Source organism: Mchenga conophoros, linkage group LG13 (genome assembly GCF_057382185.1).
Source record: "Mchenga conophoros isolate Kocher_MC1m ecotype Shallow Benthic linkage group LG13, M_conophoros_male_GT1.1, whole genome shotgun sequence".
In the NCBI taxonomy this organism is placed as follows: domain Eukaryota; kingdom Metazoa; phylum Chordata; class Actinopteri; order Cichliformes; family Cichlidae; genus Mchenga; species Mchenga conophoros.
Genome location: NC_140538.1, coordinates 18,159,591 through 18,176,387, shown reverse-complemented (window position 1 = coordinate 18,176,387; position 16,797 = coordinate 18,159,591). Strand labels below are relative to the sequence as shown.

Here is a 16,797-nt window from a genome sequence, read left to right as displayed (position 1 = left end):
GGTCAAAGTCAGGTGCAAGCTAATAGGTTCCAGCTAGAATGCAAATGAAATAAGAAATATCTGGCAGTGTCTTTACTTTGAACTTTTTAAATGTCTCTTCCATTTTTACGAATGATAAACCTCTTCTTCCACTTCCTCACAGGCCACTCGTTGTCTGTAGTGTGCTTCAGCTTTTCAGATAATACTTAAGATGCTGCAAAGATGTGTGGAAATTTCTAGCGTAATCTCACAGCTATGTATGGAAAATAGTGTTTGTTTATGTTTAATTTATTAAAATATCACAAGATATCATAAAGATTTAAACTTTATGATAAGCTCAAGATCTGTTTGATAACTTCAGCTAGATATCTTGGCCAGGTCATGGCTACACTGGGGGTTAATGTGGTGTAGATGCTAACTAAAACTTATCTGTCCCTCACAGACAGCGTGGAAGATGACTTTGAGTTATCCACTGTGTGCCATCGCCCTGAAAGCATGGACAAGCTGCAGGAGCAAACTAAGTTTACCAAAAAGGAGCTCCAAGTCCTCTACAGGGGCTTCAAAAATGTAGGTCTGGTTACAGAAGACAGTGAGAAAACAGGGGTTCTAGTTGAATGTGTGCATATCCTGTGCAAGATGGGAATTAATGAGTTTACATTTTTTTAAATGTATTTTCTTTATTTTTTTTTCCCAGGAGTGCCCAAGTGGTGTGGTAAATGAGGAGAACTTTAAGAACATTTACTCCCAGTTCTTCCCTCAGGGAGGTGAGTTCTCCCAGCAATAAGCACGAAGAAGTCCAACAGTGCCAGTAGTTTCATTTATTTCAAAATGAAATTAAAACAACAGTTGTTAATGTTAATTTAGCTTTTTGTCATGACAGTGAAGCAAATATAATTATCTTACTCTAAGTCTACTCGGCTTGACTGAGGTATATGCACTGCAGAGAGGCAAAGTGATTTTTCATTTCACAATATTTAGGTTGATGAAATGTTAACCACTCACCTCCAGTTGTATTTGAAATTATTTTTATATCTACTCTATATTTAGACTGCTGCTAATCGCAGCTGTTCAAAGACATGTTTTGAGGGCACACGGGTTACAGTAAGTCTCTACCTTTGCAGATTCAAGTATGTATGCACATTTCCTGTTTGAAGCCTTCGACACGAACAAAAACGGCTCGGTTAGTTTCGAGGTAAGCCCTATTCTATTCTTACATATCAGCTTCTTTTGAGGAATAAAGGAAGATGTGTGCTCTTCTGAAATTTGTCATCACTTGTGTTTGCACACAAATATGTATTTGTACACCCAGATTAGGCTGTGATAAAGGTTTGACTTTATTTACTGTGTCAACATTTAAGTAAAGATAACACAATGCAGGAAATCGTTCCCGCTTTTGTTGCAGGACTTTGTATTTGGCCTGTCTATCATCCTGAGAGGGACCATTAATGACCGGTTAAACTGGGCATTCAACCTCTATGACTTGAACAAGGATGGCTGCATCACCAAAGAGGTAACACACATGTGATTGTGTTGGATTTGTTGATTTCTTGGTCCCTTTGAATTACTTGCTGATGATTACTCATTATCAATATTTTGCAAGTATGTAGAGATTTCTGGCAGAATATTTATCAATGACATTTTCCATCACACAATAAAAAAAAAAAAATTTTTATTGGAAATTCTCAATACTGTTTTCTCTGTTTCTCGATACACTTTACAGGAGATGCTGGACATCATGAAGTCCATCTATGACATGATGGGGAAATACACGTACCCCACCATGCAGGACGATGCCCCAAGAGAACATGTGGAGAGCTTCTTCCAGGTCAAACAAAACCATGTTTTCTTTCCCCCTCGTTTAATGATTGTTTAAAAGCAGAAAAATATTGATGGCACCAATATTGTTTTGGGGAAAACAATGATGCTGTTAGCCAAATAAATGTCTGGTTGTTGTATTTTCATTTCAGAAAATGGACCGGAATAAAGATGGGGTGGTCACCATAGATGAATTCATTGAGTCTTGCAAAAAGGTAGAGCATTCCAAATCCTGAAGGAGTATTGAAAACATTTTTAGAAATGCACTCCTTTAGAATCCCACCACGCTAATCATGTAACTACAACTGGAGAGAGAGCTAATTGTAGCATAAAGAAAGTCAGGGGAGACATCTAGTCTTGCTCTTTCTAGGAAATCACTGCACCTGACCAAGAACTATTTTCTGCACATAACTCTCCATAAAGCCACAAATTGCACATAAACCCGTGCACATCTCTTACCTCTTTGTAGGATGAGAACATCATGCAGTCCATGCAGCTGTTTGACAATGTCATCTAAACATCTGGACCAGTGAGGACACTGGCACCAGAGAGGGGTACGTGTGTGTGGGTGTGTAAGAGGAATACGGGATTGAAGAGAGAGAGAAAGAGTCTGATTCCATGTGTGTTGCGTGTGTGTGGCTGTCTCCCGACTTGCAAGCTTGTGCTCGTGTCTCTGTTGAGAGCTGAGTCCTGAGGACACAGAGAGGGCCCCCTCCCTCTAACTGGACCCCCCAGTGGCTTCCTCCAAGCAACAAAGGAGAGTACCCAGCGCCCATCCTCATCATGCAGAACCTTATGTTTTATCCCAGAGACACAGAGAAAGCAAGCAAGCAGTGGGCTCACAGCCACCTGCACACCTAACACCCAACCAGCCCCTGCCTGTTTTATTTGAACTTTTATTGCTCTTGCTGACGGAGGGACTATCACAGCCTTTTAATGGTTGAACTCAGAAGAAGGATGCTCTCCCAAAACCCTGATCTCAGATCACTTTTCCCCTTTCCTCCGTAATGGCTGAGAGATGGCATTGTGAACCTGATCTTGCCTCTGCGGATGTGGGTAACACCTTCCTGGAGCCGTTAAGACTCATGGCTCATTTGCTGGCCATACAAATAGAAATGAATCTACAGCCACCTGGTGGACAAGAGAGAAAAAGACACTTCCTGAGGGAGCAACCAACAAACTGGTGATCCGAGCGATTCCGTCTTACGGAGGGAGCTTCAAACTCGTTTTTTCCACAAGGGACTGATTTAAATATCGCATGATGATGTCACTAATATCTACTTATGTATTTACAGAGATACTCCAAAGTCTGCTCGTCTGTCTGCTGTCCTAGTCATTCACAGGTGCCTCACCCTTTGCGTATGTGTGCGTGCATGTGTAACAGGAGATGTCATCTGTCTTACAAATGTAAGACTCTTGTGACACAACACCCACCTTCATTCACAAGATTTCGGTAGAGTAATTCCCGGCCTTCCAAACTATTACAATCCTAACAGTAGTTGTCTATTGACTGTTGTACATTTTCTAGCATTCCCAGTGGTGTGATATTAGGCTGTACAATGTGGGGATTGCACTATAATTTAATGAGCCGTTTTGACCCTAGCAGCTTCTCTCGACATGGGAATGACATACCACAATCGTACTAGTCTATGAATATACATTCAAAGAGAAGATTATTAGATTGCAGATTGTATTTGTGAACTTATTGTAATCTGAAATGTCATGTGGTTGTCACAGGTTCTACCACTTGAAAAAACACAAAAGTCCCCACACCCTTTTTGCATTAAATCTATTTCCATTTCAAGGAGGCATAAAGTGATTGTGTGTAGCAGGGGAAGACAAAGTTTGATAGCAGTTTTCTTTTTTCTGTGCCCCCATTGTTCACTCCATTTCTTATTCTCCCTCTCTGTAACACCAAAGAAAAGATATCAATTAAAAAGGTACATAAAGCCACTTAAGGCAAGACATTTAGCCCACCTGTGGGTGAAGACAGAGGGAGTTACTGGGTATCAAGCTGGATAAGGGGCAATCAGAGATAAGAGGTAGACTACATGTAGTTTATCTGCACGCTGTCAAGTGCAATTTTAGGTTGTGAACCCATCCATTAGGCTCAGATTAATTATTTTAGAGCAATTTGCAACCACTTATTTGCTTCTTTTCACACTAGAACTAAGCAACACAAATGTGAGATGATGTGAGGCACTCGGGCCGTAATTAAATCGGCCAAGTGTCTTAAAAGCTGAAACAAACATGAAATAGCAATAATGTTCTCCACTCACCCAACGTCTCCTTCCTCTCAGAGCACACTATAACGGCCCTGGTTAAAATATGCACTTCCGGCCCTGCAATTTCTTATTTTTTTATGTTCTGCAGTTTTTACATTTATACGTTCTGGAAGAATGGTTTGGCTCTGATTGTTCCTGCCCACAGTTACGTTATTTTCCCCAAACACAAGGAAAACCTGTCTATACCCGCATGTATTGTGTCTAGAACAATGAAAACCTACTAACCCGTGGTACTGACTGTCTAGCTAGCCTAAACTGGTTGCATAGCATATTCAAAATGTGTATATTTTGTACAGAGATAATAAAAAAACAAAAAACACAGTTACTATGCAAAATGGACTGGCGTGTGAATTTATCAGACTATACATAAATTGTCTTTATTAAAATACGTCCTTTCAGTGAGATAAAGTACAAAGTACCTGTAGCAATAACATTTGACATTTTGACCTGTCACAGCAGGAAAAAACAGTGTATATCAGCTTAAGTGAGGACCTGCTTTTATTCATTCTGGTACACTTTCAGTGCTTTGGGAGAGTCATCATAAATTCCCCCTTTTTCCACATCTGTGAGTCCAAAAAAAGGGAAATAGGCAATGTCCATAATAATATTCAAATTATGATTCATCATAATGTCAACAGGAAACATTTACAGCTTAAATATACATAATTACATAAACCATCCCAGGAGCCAGGTCTCCTTCCACTAACAGGCAGTAGTATCTATGCAGATTCACCCGACCATGTGACAATTTCATAACCAAAATGTCATCCAGAACATTTTTTAAAAGTGTGAGCATCAACAAATACAGTAATTCAGTCTACATTTCTGAAGAACCAGCTGACTCCAAACCATGTACACAGCCTTCAACTGCCAGGTTATTAAAGCTGAAAATTTTGTTTTGTTTCGTATGTTCTAATGAAATTCCTGGCACAGCAAAACACTTCACAAGTTGGGTTTCTCTGACAGCAAAAGCTTTCGCAATCATTTGAGTGTATTTCTGATGACGGCCTTGATGCATATTTTTTTAAGGACTCTCCTGTGTAAAGTATCATGAGCACAGCAAGTGGGACATGGATGACCGGTGGAAAAAAAATCTCAAGTAAAACTGAATTTAATGAATGTGATTTCTTTTTTTCCCACTTTAGGAATATTATCTTTATTTAAATAAAGTTTAACTTGTATTGTGATTTCTATTACTCGTGATTGGGGGAAAAAAAGATTGCAATGTGCAGGGGTGAAATTGTTTGAGCTTTTTAAGTGGGGGCTGACATACCCCACTGAACAGATGCTTCAGCATATACAGAAAAGTCCATCATTAAATAAAGAACACAGTTTCATGTTTTTCGAGTTCACTACTGCCTCTTAAAACTTTGACCTGCAGCGACCAGGGATAGGTTTTCTCTGTAAAACAGCAGAAATTTACTTGGGCATTCTGCGAAGCTCTGCCAGAACCCAAATAGCCAGCGAGAGAAGAGCCACTGAGCCAGACTGGTGAGTTGCAGCCAGCGGAGTGGGGACATAAAGTAACAGCGTGGCGATACCTAGTGCAACCTGAAAAGCACAAAAGCACAATTTGTTTATACTGAAGGGTAATGGACCTATTTGTATAGCAATTACAGTGTCTTCTAGCCTACCTGTGTATAGGCCATTGCTGCCAGGAGGCTGATGGCAATCTTAGCCCTCTTGGGAAGCATCATTCTCCTTGAGAACAGATACAGGCCTGTAATTGCAGTCAGAGAAGTAATCCCCTGAGAAAAGAAAAAGACATCTTGAGGGGTACATATTAACATTTCATTACACATCAATCTAAAAGAGTTATAAAACTTGGAAATATTATGTTTAATTAGAATAAAAACAATGAAATGCCAACATTTTTTAGCTATAATAGCATACCAAAATTCTATGATCAAATTGCACAGTGGTGGGATTTTCGAAGAAATTCTTGAGGGTCGGAGAGAAGGCCAGCAGATCATCAGGAATCCATCTATCTGCCATCTTAGGGAAGGAGTTATAAACAAGCCCAGCATCCAAACCAGCGACAAAGGCACCTGTGTAAAGGTACATGCATAAATGATTCAAATACATCTCCATGAATAGAGATTAAACCACATTTGTATTGCCTTTAATTACATTAACTTTACTTTTCTACACAGCCGCTCAACCCATTTGCCCTCTAAGAGCCAACTTTACAAAAGACCTTTCGATTAAAATCAAACCAGATGAATAAGCTTTTTGTTTCAACATTTACCAAAAGCCAAGATACAGTACTCAAATTGTAGCCCAAAAACATTACATGGGGTAGCAGGCCAAATGTCTTTCCTCAAACCATAAGTTTCAGAGTCAAAGTGCGAAGCTTCATACAGACTGTGAGGTGACTGGCGTAGTATGCGCCTGTTAAGAGAGGAAATGTGACACTATATACACTTAGGGTTACTCTAATGGAGTCAGCTGTGAGTTGCCATGAATGACTCTGAGTGACTGTCACTCTAGTATTCATTAGTCAGTCTTGTTGTGAATTTACAGTTGAAGGATTTTATGTAACACATTGTGCTTTTTGCAGACGCAAATAAGCAGAACACTTTGAAGATGTATTGTGGACTCCTACTCTTCCGGGACTGAAAACCATTTGCACATGTCAAATTCTAACTGCTCCTCTAGCATCATTGCCATTTACCAAGAGCTTCCTATGTTCTGTCAGAACAAGTGCCACTTTAAAGAACACCTATGCTTCTATGATGGTCGTCTTCACTATTAACATCCTGCTTTTTGAGAAATTTCTGTGCAATTTTGCTGTAGTTACAGGTAGTTCACTTTGTTTCCCCAAAGTGGCTTGAGACTGAAAGCAGCACTTCGGTAGACAGATTCTGCGACCCCATTTGTGACACTGAATTCTCTTAAGATCCAGTATTACCTGAAAGAGCAGTGAGGAAGACGAGTCCACCAGTACCCTTGGCAAACCTCCTGAGCTGCATGAGTTTTTTGGTTTCTGCTATCTGTGAAAAAGGTGCCATTATTCAAGTAAAAAAAAAAAAAGACTGTTTCACTTTACATTTCTCCAAAATTTATCATTTGTGTTTTTTCTGTAGGCAAGAGTCCCTCTGTACCCTGTGAGCTGGCAGCAGCAGAGTAAGCCCTGTCCACATACTGGCACAGTAGAGCAATAAGGCAGAACCAAGATGGGCGCTCAGACGATACTGGCTGACACGAGGGATGTCATGAGACTCGGGCTTCTCCTCCAACCCGCTTTTCACCATGTACCACCCCAGAAGGCCCTGACAAAACAAACACATGTATACACATTCCTTACTTTACATTTATAATAAACCCGATGGTGACAATAATTAAATATTAGTACAATCAACCTATTTAAAGAAAAAAGAAAAAAAAAAACAATGCTATAAGTGACTGAGAATTAGCTATGACGTAAATCCAAAACACATCTGAAACTAACAACGCAGCCTGTTCAGTACAGCTGATTCCTTCTGTACAATTCCGGCTACTTTTACGCCGGAGTTTTTAAACTTGTCAGTGACAGACTAACGTCTCAATATACGGAATGATAATTATAGCATAAAATATAAGGACTCAGAAATGTCAGCAATGTCAGTGTGAAAAGAAGCTGCAACTACCAGAATATAAGTGAGAGAATGCACAAAGAGGTAGAAAGCATTGAGGGACAAATAAGTTTACTAATGGCTACTTCTGCAGGTTATGATGTAGGCTCAACAAAGATTCACTGCAGAAGTCTAAATCAGGCATGAGGTAATGATTATTTCCAGTGATCTTCTCATTTCCACAGCTGTGTCTTACCTGGAAGAAGACAAATCCACAAAGACCCAGCACTTTTCCCTTCATGGAGCGAGTGAAGTATCCTTTTTTCCAGAAGTAAATAGTAGGGAGGATGTATGCCAAGCCAACCAGCCTGCCCCACATACGATGTCCCCATTCCATGTAGAAGATAAACTTAAACTCTGGCAAAGTCATGTTATGGTTCAATCTAAACAAACAAAACACATAATAATACCAAATTAACTAATTGCCGCATTAGAGGCCAGACCAATACATAACACAGAGACACATTTAATTAAATTTATCAGGCCTTTATGTACTGTGATTCTGAAAAATGAGACCTTACATTTTGAATTCTGGAAACTGCTGGTACTTTGAAAACTCAGCTTCCCACTCTCCTTCTGACTGTGGTGGTTTCATCTCTCTCACCAGATGCCAATCAACCATGGAAAGCCCAGATTCTGTCAGTCTAATAAAAAAAAAAATACATAAAAATACAGCAATGTAGTAAATGCCTGTTAACAGTACTTCAGTGAGTAAGTAGTACATACAGACATACTAATTTTAAAACGTGCGTACCTTGTGACACCACCCAAGACAATAGCCCCAACCACCAGTCCACTGCAGCCAAGTAACCATCGACCCACTATGCGATTTGAGGCTGCATTGGGGACAGAAGCTGCTGCTGCTGAAGTGGACGTTCCTCCCTCCACTGTGACGGTGCTGTGACCTCTCTTCAAGAGCCATTTTCGAAGCGGTGAACGCTAATGTAAATAAAAGGGAGAAGTGGCTTGAAATGATGATGGACAACACAAGCATTAAAGCTTCAACTTTACCTTATTATAAAAATAAAAAAAAAGTCATTTTAAATGTCATTTACACTCAGCACCCTTCATCCAGTACATCGACTATCCCTTCTCTGCACATGTCCAACCCATCTCAACCTTTATTCTTTAATTTTGTCCGCTCAACCTGAGCTGTTCCTGTTATCTGCTGTCAGACTCCACAACAAAGACTCTGTGGATGACCACACATATGCAGACACACACACACACACACACACACACACACACACACTACCACTAAGTGTAATTTATCTGACGAAACATAGTATTTTATTCTATTTTATATTGCATGTTATTCCTTTTATCCTATTCCACTGATTTTCTTAATTTTTGCTGCTTGTAACTTTGCACTGTCCACTTTCTGCCGTGACCCAACAAATTTCCCACATGTGGGACTAATAAAGGTTTATCTTATCTGTCACAAATCACCCCTGGCATTGGTCTCCACCCACACCCACGACTGCCTGCACTTTCTTCTTCACTGTGGCTTTGGATGCAGTGACACCCCCACCTTGAACCCATCTGTCACTGCTACCCCACACCTCACCAGTGTCTAGCTGTCCTCCAATATAGTGCACCACACACATATACTCGCATATAAGCAGCATGTTAACAAATTACGAAAGCACAACACATGTAAGGTGATTCTATAGTTTTAGATATGTAAGAGCTAATTAACCTACTTTACTTCAAGCTTATAAACAAAGGCTTACGGTATTGCTGAATTTGATATCACTATCTTTTCTGAAAATTTAGTTACTGATAAATCAAAAACCTTCTTAAAGGGTCTATGATATTAGTTCTTCCATTCTGAATTTATTTTTTCAGCTCAAATGCTAATCTAAGAGTTTGCATTGCCTAGACATGGGTGATGTAAGTTAGCTGTTGGACGTGACTACTCTTGAGTACACCTAAACACCTAATGTTACCTGTCCTAACTAATTCAAACACATATTAAAAACAAAGTTGAACAAAGAGCAGCTGACAGATGTGTAATGTGACATATTGTGTATATTACTGGCAGCGTGTGACCTTCCCAATGACGCTTACTTAAGCTATTGGCTAAAATTAGCGGCTAACACAAGTCATACTCACGGTGCTGTACTGAAAGCCCTTTCCAGCACTTCTGCACCCACAAAAAATTGTTGTCCGCAACGACGAAATTAACATCTCTGTGCTCCAAGACTCGTCGCTAGTGCTGAAGCTATCCAACAGTGTTGCAAAAGCTTCAGCACGTTTGTTACTGTGCTGTCACCCGGCTGGTTTCCTAACGGCCAGTTTCAACTTTGACCTTCTGACGTCACAAGAAATTTACTCACTAAATAAAATTTATGTCTTTTTCTTTGTCAGGAACGAAACATACTCAACATAAATAAATATATATATATATATATACAACAAAATATATATACATATAAATAATATACCAGGCTTTCGAAATTATATTACACAGACTAGAACGTTTGGGGGGGAGGGGGGCTTGTTTTGTCTTCAGGCGTATCCTGCATGGGCGGGCATACGTCGCATTTCGCCCAGTAATGCATCATAAAACGTTTATATATTATCACCCGTCTAATCGCGTGTTTTGAATTCAACGACCCGGAAAACGGTGATCTACGGACTAGCTGTATGAGCTGAAGTAAGTCTCACAAAACATGACCTGACTTCATATCGTTTTTAAACGACTGATACGGTTCCATGAGTCGATAAGACGTGGATTTAACAGGTAGCTGTAGTAGTAGTTAAAACCTAAAGATGAATGAACGTGTTAATTGAGGAGTTTTCACGTAATCTTGTTTGCTCACTAACTGTATTCCTGTCTCTTATTAGACTGTCAGTATGGCAGAGTGCTTTTTAATGGAGGTGTGCGTGGACTCAGTGGAGTCTGCTGTCAATGCTGAACGAGGAGGTCAGTAAAGTGAACAGTAGTGAACACTGTCATGCCGTACTATTATTAAACTCACTGTGGCGTGCTTGCTAGATTGGTCATGCACAGGCAGTTCTACTTAAAAACAGAGTTAACGGTTGCATAATATTGAAGTGTTAGCTCAGACATATCTCTACCATGAGTATTAAATTGGCACGCAGTGTTATTTAATTCCTCAAAGATTACAGGCTGTAAAAGTCTATATAGGTGTAATCAGAACTTGTCTGTCCTGGCAGGTGCGGGTCGACTTGAGCTGTGCTCTAGTCTTCTGGAGGGTGGGCTCACTCCGAGTCTAGGTGAGCATCTGCAGATACCCCTAGCAAAAAACAAAAGAAAAGAAAAGAAAAGCTGTCGCATCAGGCGCCAGCAGATCTTTCAGGTTTTAGTCAACTGGAACTTGCCAAGTTGCATTACTGCCATCTTCTGGAAAATCCTTAAATACTATTTAACAGACAAGGCTTGGGTCAAAAAGACTTTCTACCCTTTCTCAATCACATTACTATGACCTCCATGGAAAAAGAGATCTAATAAGGACTTAGGAAAAAAGAACAGGATGCACATAGAATTTGACTGTTCTTACACACAGCTCTACTTCAAAAGTAGGAGTATGATGTTTAGAGGTCACCTGTGGGTTTATATACCCTTTAACAAATCTAAACATCAGCAGACTATGACATAAAATAGAATAAAAAAAAAACACAGTTAATGTGTTAGCTGTCGATTATGGCTATGTTTGTTTTTAATAATAGTCAGGTAGTGTAGCTCTTTGAATTATGGGATGTCATTATGTCCTTTTCTTTCATAAAGCCTGCTCTGATGCAGCCTCTGCTGAGAGAGGTAAAATAAAAGAATAAAAACCTTTTCTTAGTATTTAGAGAACTCGATTGGCTCTTGTTATGCCACCTAGACACACTTCAGTCGGTTAGAAACCTTCCTAAGCAATTTCTTTCTATGTGACTGCAGCCCAGTTCATGAAAGAAAAGCATTAAAGTGTGTAGATCCTTGTCGTTCTTACCTCTCTGCAGGTTTGCTGTCATCATGTCTCTGAAGGTCATACTGGTTCAGTTTGGTGGGATAAAGTCAGAGACATGATGGATGTTGCTTGTGCTGTGGAGAGTTTTATTTTGGCTGTTATGTCTATTCATGTCTATTATTGGTTTTTATTACTTTTGATGTTCTCTTTTCCGCTGCTTCCCCTACGTTGTGCCATACCAGTTTATTATGACTGTGTAATATACATACCTACTCTCTGTGTTTAGTCCAATACAGCAACCACTGTTGAACAATTTTATTCCACCCTCTGATTCGCAGAGTTTCATATAAATACATATAATGCCTTTATAACTTGAACCCAATTAACTATGTCTTCAGTAGTCCATAGTCTGTACTAAGCATTATCCTATTTTATATAGGAAGCCTGGGCATTTGTTGCATGACACATAATTCCACCTGTACTTTACTCCAGGTGTGCTACATGTAGTGAAGCAGTATGTCAAAATCCCCATCTATGTAATGATACGCCCTCGTGGGGGCGACTTCCTGTACTCCGACCTTGAAGTGGACGTGATGAGAAAGGACATAGAGCTTATGAAGAGCCAAGGAGCCGATGGGCTCGTTCTGGGTGCCTTGACAGAAGATGGACGGGTGGATGCAGAGCTCTGCATGGAGTTATTGGGTATGGTCTCTTTATATATTTGACCTGATTTGTTACATCACTCTAAATAACAATGAAAAGGCCAGACAGAATATATACAGTAACACTAAAAATAAACCAATAGTTATAAGAATTATATCTATGAGTTCGATAGATTGAGGAAACACCATCAACCTTTAGAAAGAGTACACAAAAACATATGCCTTCTTTTAAAATTAAATATTTCTGGTTTATATTGTAGAGACTTGTGATTTATTCTAAATAGTATCCCCAGATTGTTTCCAATACTGCAATATTGTAAATATACTTTCCTAAAAAATGAAATGCAAGTCAGAAAGGCAAAATATGATCACAATAGTGTAGAAGCCACAGAAATTTCATTGCTATGTCCAAGATTTTTAGTCACTTTTCAATGATAAGACAGATCCATAATACAGTCCCAATCAAATGCTGAAAAATGGCAAAAAGTAATATTTTGCATGGTTGGGTCTTAACAAGCTTCCAAGTAGAGCTTCAACATGCAACAAGAAGAAATGGGTGTGAGACAAAACATTTATTTGAGATTGCAATTTATTGAAAACAACGGTTAAACTGAAACAGGCCATTGTTGCCATTTTTCAAGTGGTCTCAAACTTTTGATCGGGACTATTTCTATATTAATCAAGTCACATCAGATTTCCTTCCATTTCCTTCAGTGTGGCACCTTTTATTTAGCCACAAAAAAGAAAAATAAACATGAACTTGCTGTTGAATTGTAAAGTTCTGAAAAAGCTGGCAAAACACACAAGAGCCAATATTTCTGGACCCTTCATTCTTCACATGTTTTCACTTAAAAAGAAAACAAATAATTTACAAGGCCTAAAGCACTTGCAGTCTAAACATGAGCGTTTGACCTTAACTTGGGTTAATTATTTATTAAGGGATCAACAAAAGATCTTCCGGAAACTGTATTAGGAGGTGCAGACATGATAGTGTGCAAAACAATTGAATGTAACTCCTGCACACTGTTTCGCTTACCTCCAAAACATTTATTAAATTACATTGTTTTGGTCTGAATAACCCATTCACATGTATGGAAAAGCATACCAGAAAAGTTCAAATCATCCAATCAGCTGATGGACACTTTGCTCTGTATTTCTGCCGTTAGTTAAGGGATAACATTGAAACAGACACCAGTTTGTTTCAGTAATTTTGTTTTTGTGAAAGAGGAACATTTTACAGGTTGTCAGGAGTGCAGAGAGTTTGAACTAGTAGGCTTGAGTATCCAATATTTGTATTTTTACTATGCAAATATAGCTAATTTATTATGGGACACCACTTGTTATGAAGATGCACAGGTAAAGACGTGTTACAGCAGGCTTGGTAATCCAGTTTTAATCTCACACAAGGTTTCATGTAGCCCGTCATATGTCAGCTCTCCAGAGAAGGAAATGCACTACATCTCCACAAGATAGTTGTGACCCATGTTAAGCGAAATCAACCAGCACCATGAGTTCATCATATTTCCAAAGGTCCTACTGAGACCTCAGAACATGGTAGGGCTAACCTCCAAAAATCAGACACTATATATTCTCTCAAGTTTTTATCACTATCTTTGCATTGTTACTTGCAATATGCAGTATAAAAAAGTGAAGCCAACAATCTTTGATATAGAGTATAGCAGTACAGCTGGCTATGAGTGATGGCTTTCATAAAGGTAGGAAAAAAAATGCTTATATTGCTTATATTATACAAGTCGTATTTCACAGTTTTGCACTTTTGTTTGACATTTTGTACTTTTCCATTTCTTTCTTTTGTTTTCTTACTTTTTTGCACACTAGCTGCTGCCCGTCCCTTGCCTGTCACCTTCCACCGAGGTAAAAGTTTCTTCTTCAAAGTGCTTTTCAGCTTTAAGCTTTTAAAATTCTTTTCAGCTACAGTTACACTTAAAAAGCATCACAAATTCTTAATGGAATAAAAGCCTTACATAATGCTATTATCAGGTATAGCTCCGAAAAGGTATAGAACGTCTTAATGATATATTATTAAGCCTGGGCTTTTATTATGACACTAATCATGATCCTACTGCAGCTTTTGACATGGTTCATGACCCAGCAGTAGCTCTGGAGGCGCTGATATCGTTAGGGTTCGAGCGTGTGTTGACTAGTGGCTGTGACAGCTCCGCTTTGGAGGGACTGCCTCTCATTAAACGGCTTGTTGATCAAGTACGTGTACCCATATGATTGTCTTTCTTTACATGCAGACATATGAAACTCTAATAGCTGTTAGGTTATTGTTCTTGATCTTTCATAAAACCTTTAATTTTCACATCATTTCTACTCAACAGGCAAAGGGCAGAATTATCATAATGCCTGGTTAGTGCCTCCGCCATTGCTCCTTTGTTATTTATGTGTGAATTTTTACAACCTTATTTATTTATTCACTGTCACTGTTTTTGTTTTGATAACAGGAGGAGGCATCACAGAAAGGAACCTACAGAGAATATTAGAGGGGTCAGGGGCTCAAGAGTTTCACTGCTCAGCCCGCTCCAGCCGGGAATCTGCAATGAAGTTCAGGTGTGTTTATTTTCCAGTCTCAGGCGAGAGGTGGGATCTGTCCCTTTGGTTGCATGCATTAGGAGACTTCTTGCAACCTCATGTCGATCTAATTATTATTTTTTCTATATAATTCTCTTCTTCTTCTCTTCTCTTGACGTTGTGCAGGAACACCTGCGTCTCAATGGGAGCTTCTTTCTCAGCACCTGAGTACGGCCTGAAGGTGGCAGATGTGAGCAAAGTCCGAACTCTAAACGCAATAGCCAAAAATACCTTGTGACTGTATAACAGTCATGATAGACTGGAAAAAAAAAATACCTCAAAAGTAATCATGAGTAATAATACTGATGTGTACTGATTAAATTCCATAAATAAATGTCATAATCGCCAGAAAGCTCTGCTTTTTGTTTTTTTCTTTTAAGATATAAAATCACCAATGAATCAGTCCTTGTCCAGTTAAAGAGCAAAGACATTAATGCATCTCACAGAGTATCTGTGAATAATATGATGTCTATATATGGGAGCACTTCTCTAGTGATATCATCCAATAATGTGCATAGAGAACTACTCATGTGTCTGAATGTGCAGTCTGATTTATAGGATTTGGAAAACAGGTTTGCTAAAATATGTTAATAATTTAAACATACAGGAGATGTGTACACAAATCTGTAAAAGTTCACTTTTTGGGTGTGCGTGTGTGTAAAAGATTCTGTAAATATGAGATGTTTAAAAAGCCCCTCAGCTGTGAGGAGTATAAGAAGCTGAAAAAATGTGTAGTTTGTAAAGTTTTCAATAATAATAAGGCCATTTGTACTCTTCTTTTTTTATTATTAGTGTATAATTCACATACTGAGTCTTTTACACAGGTAAAAACTTTTCATTGTAGTTTTAATTTGTTTTGATGATCTATGTATGCACAAACTGTTATTTTACACAGTCATGAACCTCTGGTCTCACATCTTAATAGATTTTTTTTTTATTTTTTTTTTTATAGGCATTCATAAAACAGAGTAATCCAGGTCAAACAGATTCACACCTCTCTGCACACTAACAAATGACATTGCTACAGTAATGCCCCCCATGTATGTTCAACTACAGTTGATTTCTACACTGAAAATGTGTATTTTTTTCCTAATGAAAGATAACTGCTTTTTAAAATGGCAAAACAAAATATCAGTTTTACATAACTCCCTATTTAAAGTGATACATAATGCACAGTTGTGACTTCCTGTTTTTGTTTTTTCTCTGTTCATTTTCATCTTCTTCTTCTTCTTTTAATAAAAACAGTTTTCATATTAGATTACATCTTCTGTCTTTTAAAAAAATATTATGCATTATGCACAAAACTTTCCCTAAAATGATTTGACTTGGTTGAAATATTAAAAGCTAGTTTCTTTAATTGTTTTTATTTGACTTTTGACACACTGCACAGACATTTCTGTTGTTGTTTGGCTTATCTTTGCTTATCAGCTGGTGGCATCTGGTCAGAGACAAAGTTTTTTACAAGTGAACAAAATGCTCTATCCTCTATTATAAGGGCAGTACAGAGTGATTATTCTTATTAAAGTACATTTTTGATAATAGTTTAGTCTACGTGTCAGTAGAAAGGAAAGCTAATCTGAGTTTTGATGACAGATAAAACAATCATATGTGTGTGTATATATGTACATATATAAGTGGAACCAGAAAAGTTTTTAAAGTCAGAGAAGAGGTTTTTTTATTCAAATATTCATCTACATCTCTGAGTTTTACTTTTATCATATTTAAAATCTGCTACAGTCAGCTTTACCATTTCTCTGAAAAAGCTGCATCTTTTTTTCCTGCTGTGAGTGTCCTACCCTTTGTACAGATATCTTAAAATCAAGTCCTTGTCAATGTAATTGGATAAACACTGGATAACGACATGCGTGAGTTGTTTTCACGTGTAACATAGCTGTCCTTGATGCTTTACACCCAATGAGTCATGTGA

The 16,797-nt window shown here is 38.5% G+C and overlaps 3 protein-coding genes across 13 annotated transcripts in view; 2 read left to right on the top strand and 1 right to left on the bottom strand.

The window, feature by feature from the left end:
* The window catches only part of LOC146561123 (A-type potassium channel modulatory protein KCNIP2), a 137,939-nt gene extending 133,525 nt beyond the window's left edge, over window positions 1-4,414 (top strand). For all 7 annotated transcript variants that reach the window (XM_085296921.1, XM_085296916.1, XM_085296920.1 and 4 more), the window contains 7 exons: window positions 422-546; window positions 674-743; window positions 1,101-1,171; window positions 1,382-1,489; window positions 1,700-1,804; window positions 1,947-2,009; window positions 2,264-4,414. In XM_085296921.1, the coding sequence (XP_085153047.1) occupies window positions 422-546; window positions 674-743; window positions 1,101-1,171; window positions 1,382-1,489; window positions 1,700-1,804; window positions 1,947-2,009; window positions 2,264-2,311 (590 nt within the window). In that variant the 3' untranslated portion in view covers window positions 2,312-4,414. The remainder of the gene's footprint in view (window positions 1-421; window positions 547-673; window positions 744-1,100; window positions 1,172-1,381; window positions 1,490-1,699; window positions 1,805-1,946; window positions 2,010-2,263) is intronic.
* On the bottom strand, window positions 4,414-10,015 carry cox15 (cytochrome c oxidase assembly factor COX15). The gene is made up of 9 exons (XM_085296915.1): window positions 9,809-10,015; window positions 8,448-8,632; window positions 8,215-8,337; window positions 7,890-8,076; window positions 7,184-7,351; window positions 6,991-7,072; window positions 5,973-6,127; window positions 5,714-5,827; window positions 4,414-5,630 (listed from the first exon to the last, which is right to left on the bottom strand). The coding sequence occupies exons 1-9, from the start codon at window positions 9,881-9,883 to the stop codon at window positions 5,499-5,501; spliced, it is 1,221 nt and encodes a 406-aa protein (XP_085153041.1). The 5' UTR covers window positions 9,884-10,015; the 3' UTR covers window positions 4,414-5,498.
* Window positions 10,016-10,214: 199 nt separating this feature from the next.
* On the top strand, window positions 10,215-16,126 carry cutc (cutC copper transporter homolog (E. coli)). Of its 5 annotated transcripts, none has more exons than XM_085296910.1 (10): window positions 10,215-10,352; window positions 10,544-10,622; window positions 10,877-10,936; window positions 11,448-11,477; window positions 12,106-12,315; window positions 14,115-14,150; window positions 14,365-14,498; window positions 14,621-14,648; window positions 14,744-14,849; window positions 14,997-16,126. In XM_085296910.1, exons 2-10 carry the CDS (start codon window positions 10,553-10,555, stop codon window positions 15,106-15,108), a joined length of 786 nt encoding a protein of 261 aa, XP_085153036.1. In that variant the 5' UTR covers window positions 10,215-10,352; window positions 10,544-10,552; the 3' UTR covers window positions 15,109-16,126. The 5 variants fall into 5 exon arrangements, with proteins under 5 accessions (XP_085153036.1, XP_085153040.1, XP_085153035.1 ...); XM_085296909.1 differs by having other exon boundaries at window positions 10,290-10,439; XM_085296911.1 differs by lacking the exon at window positions 11,448-11,477 and having other exon boundaries at window positions 10,290-10,439.
* The last annotated feature ends 671 nt before the right edge of the window (window positions 16,127-16,797 follow it).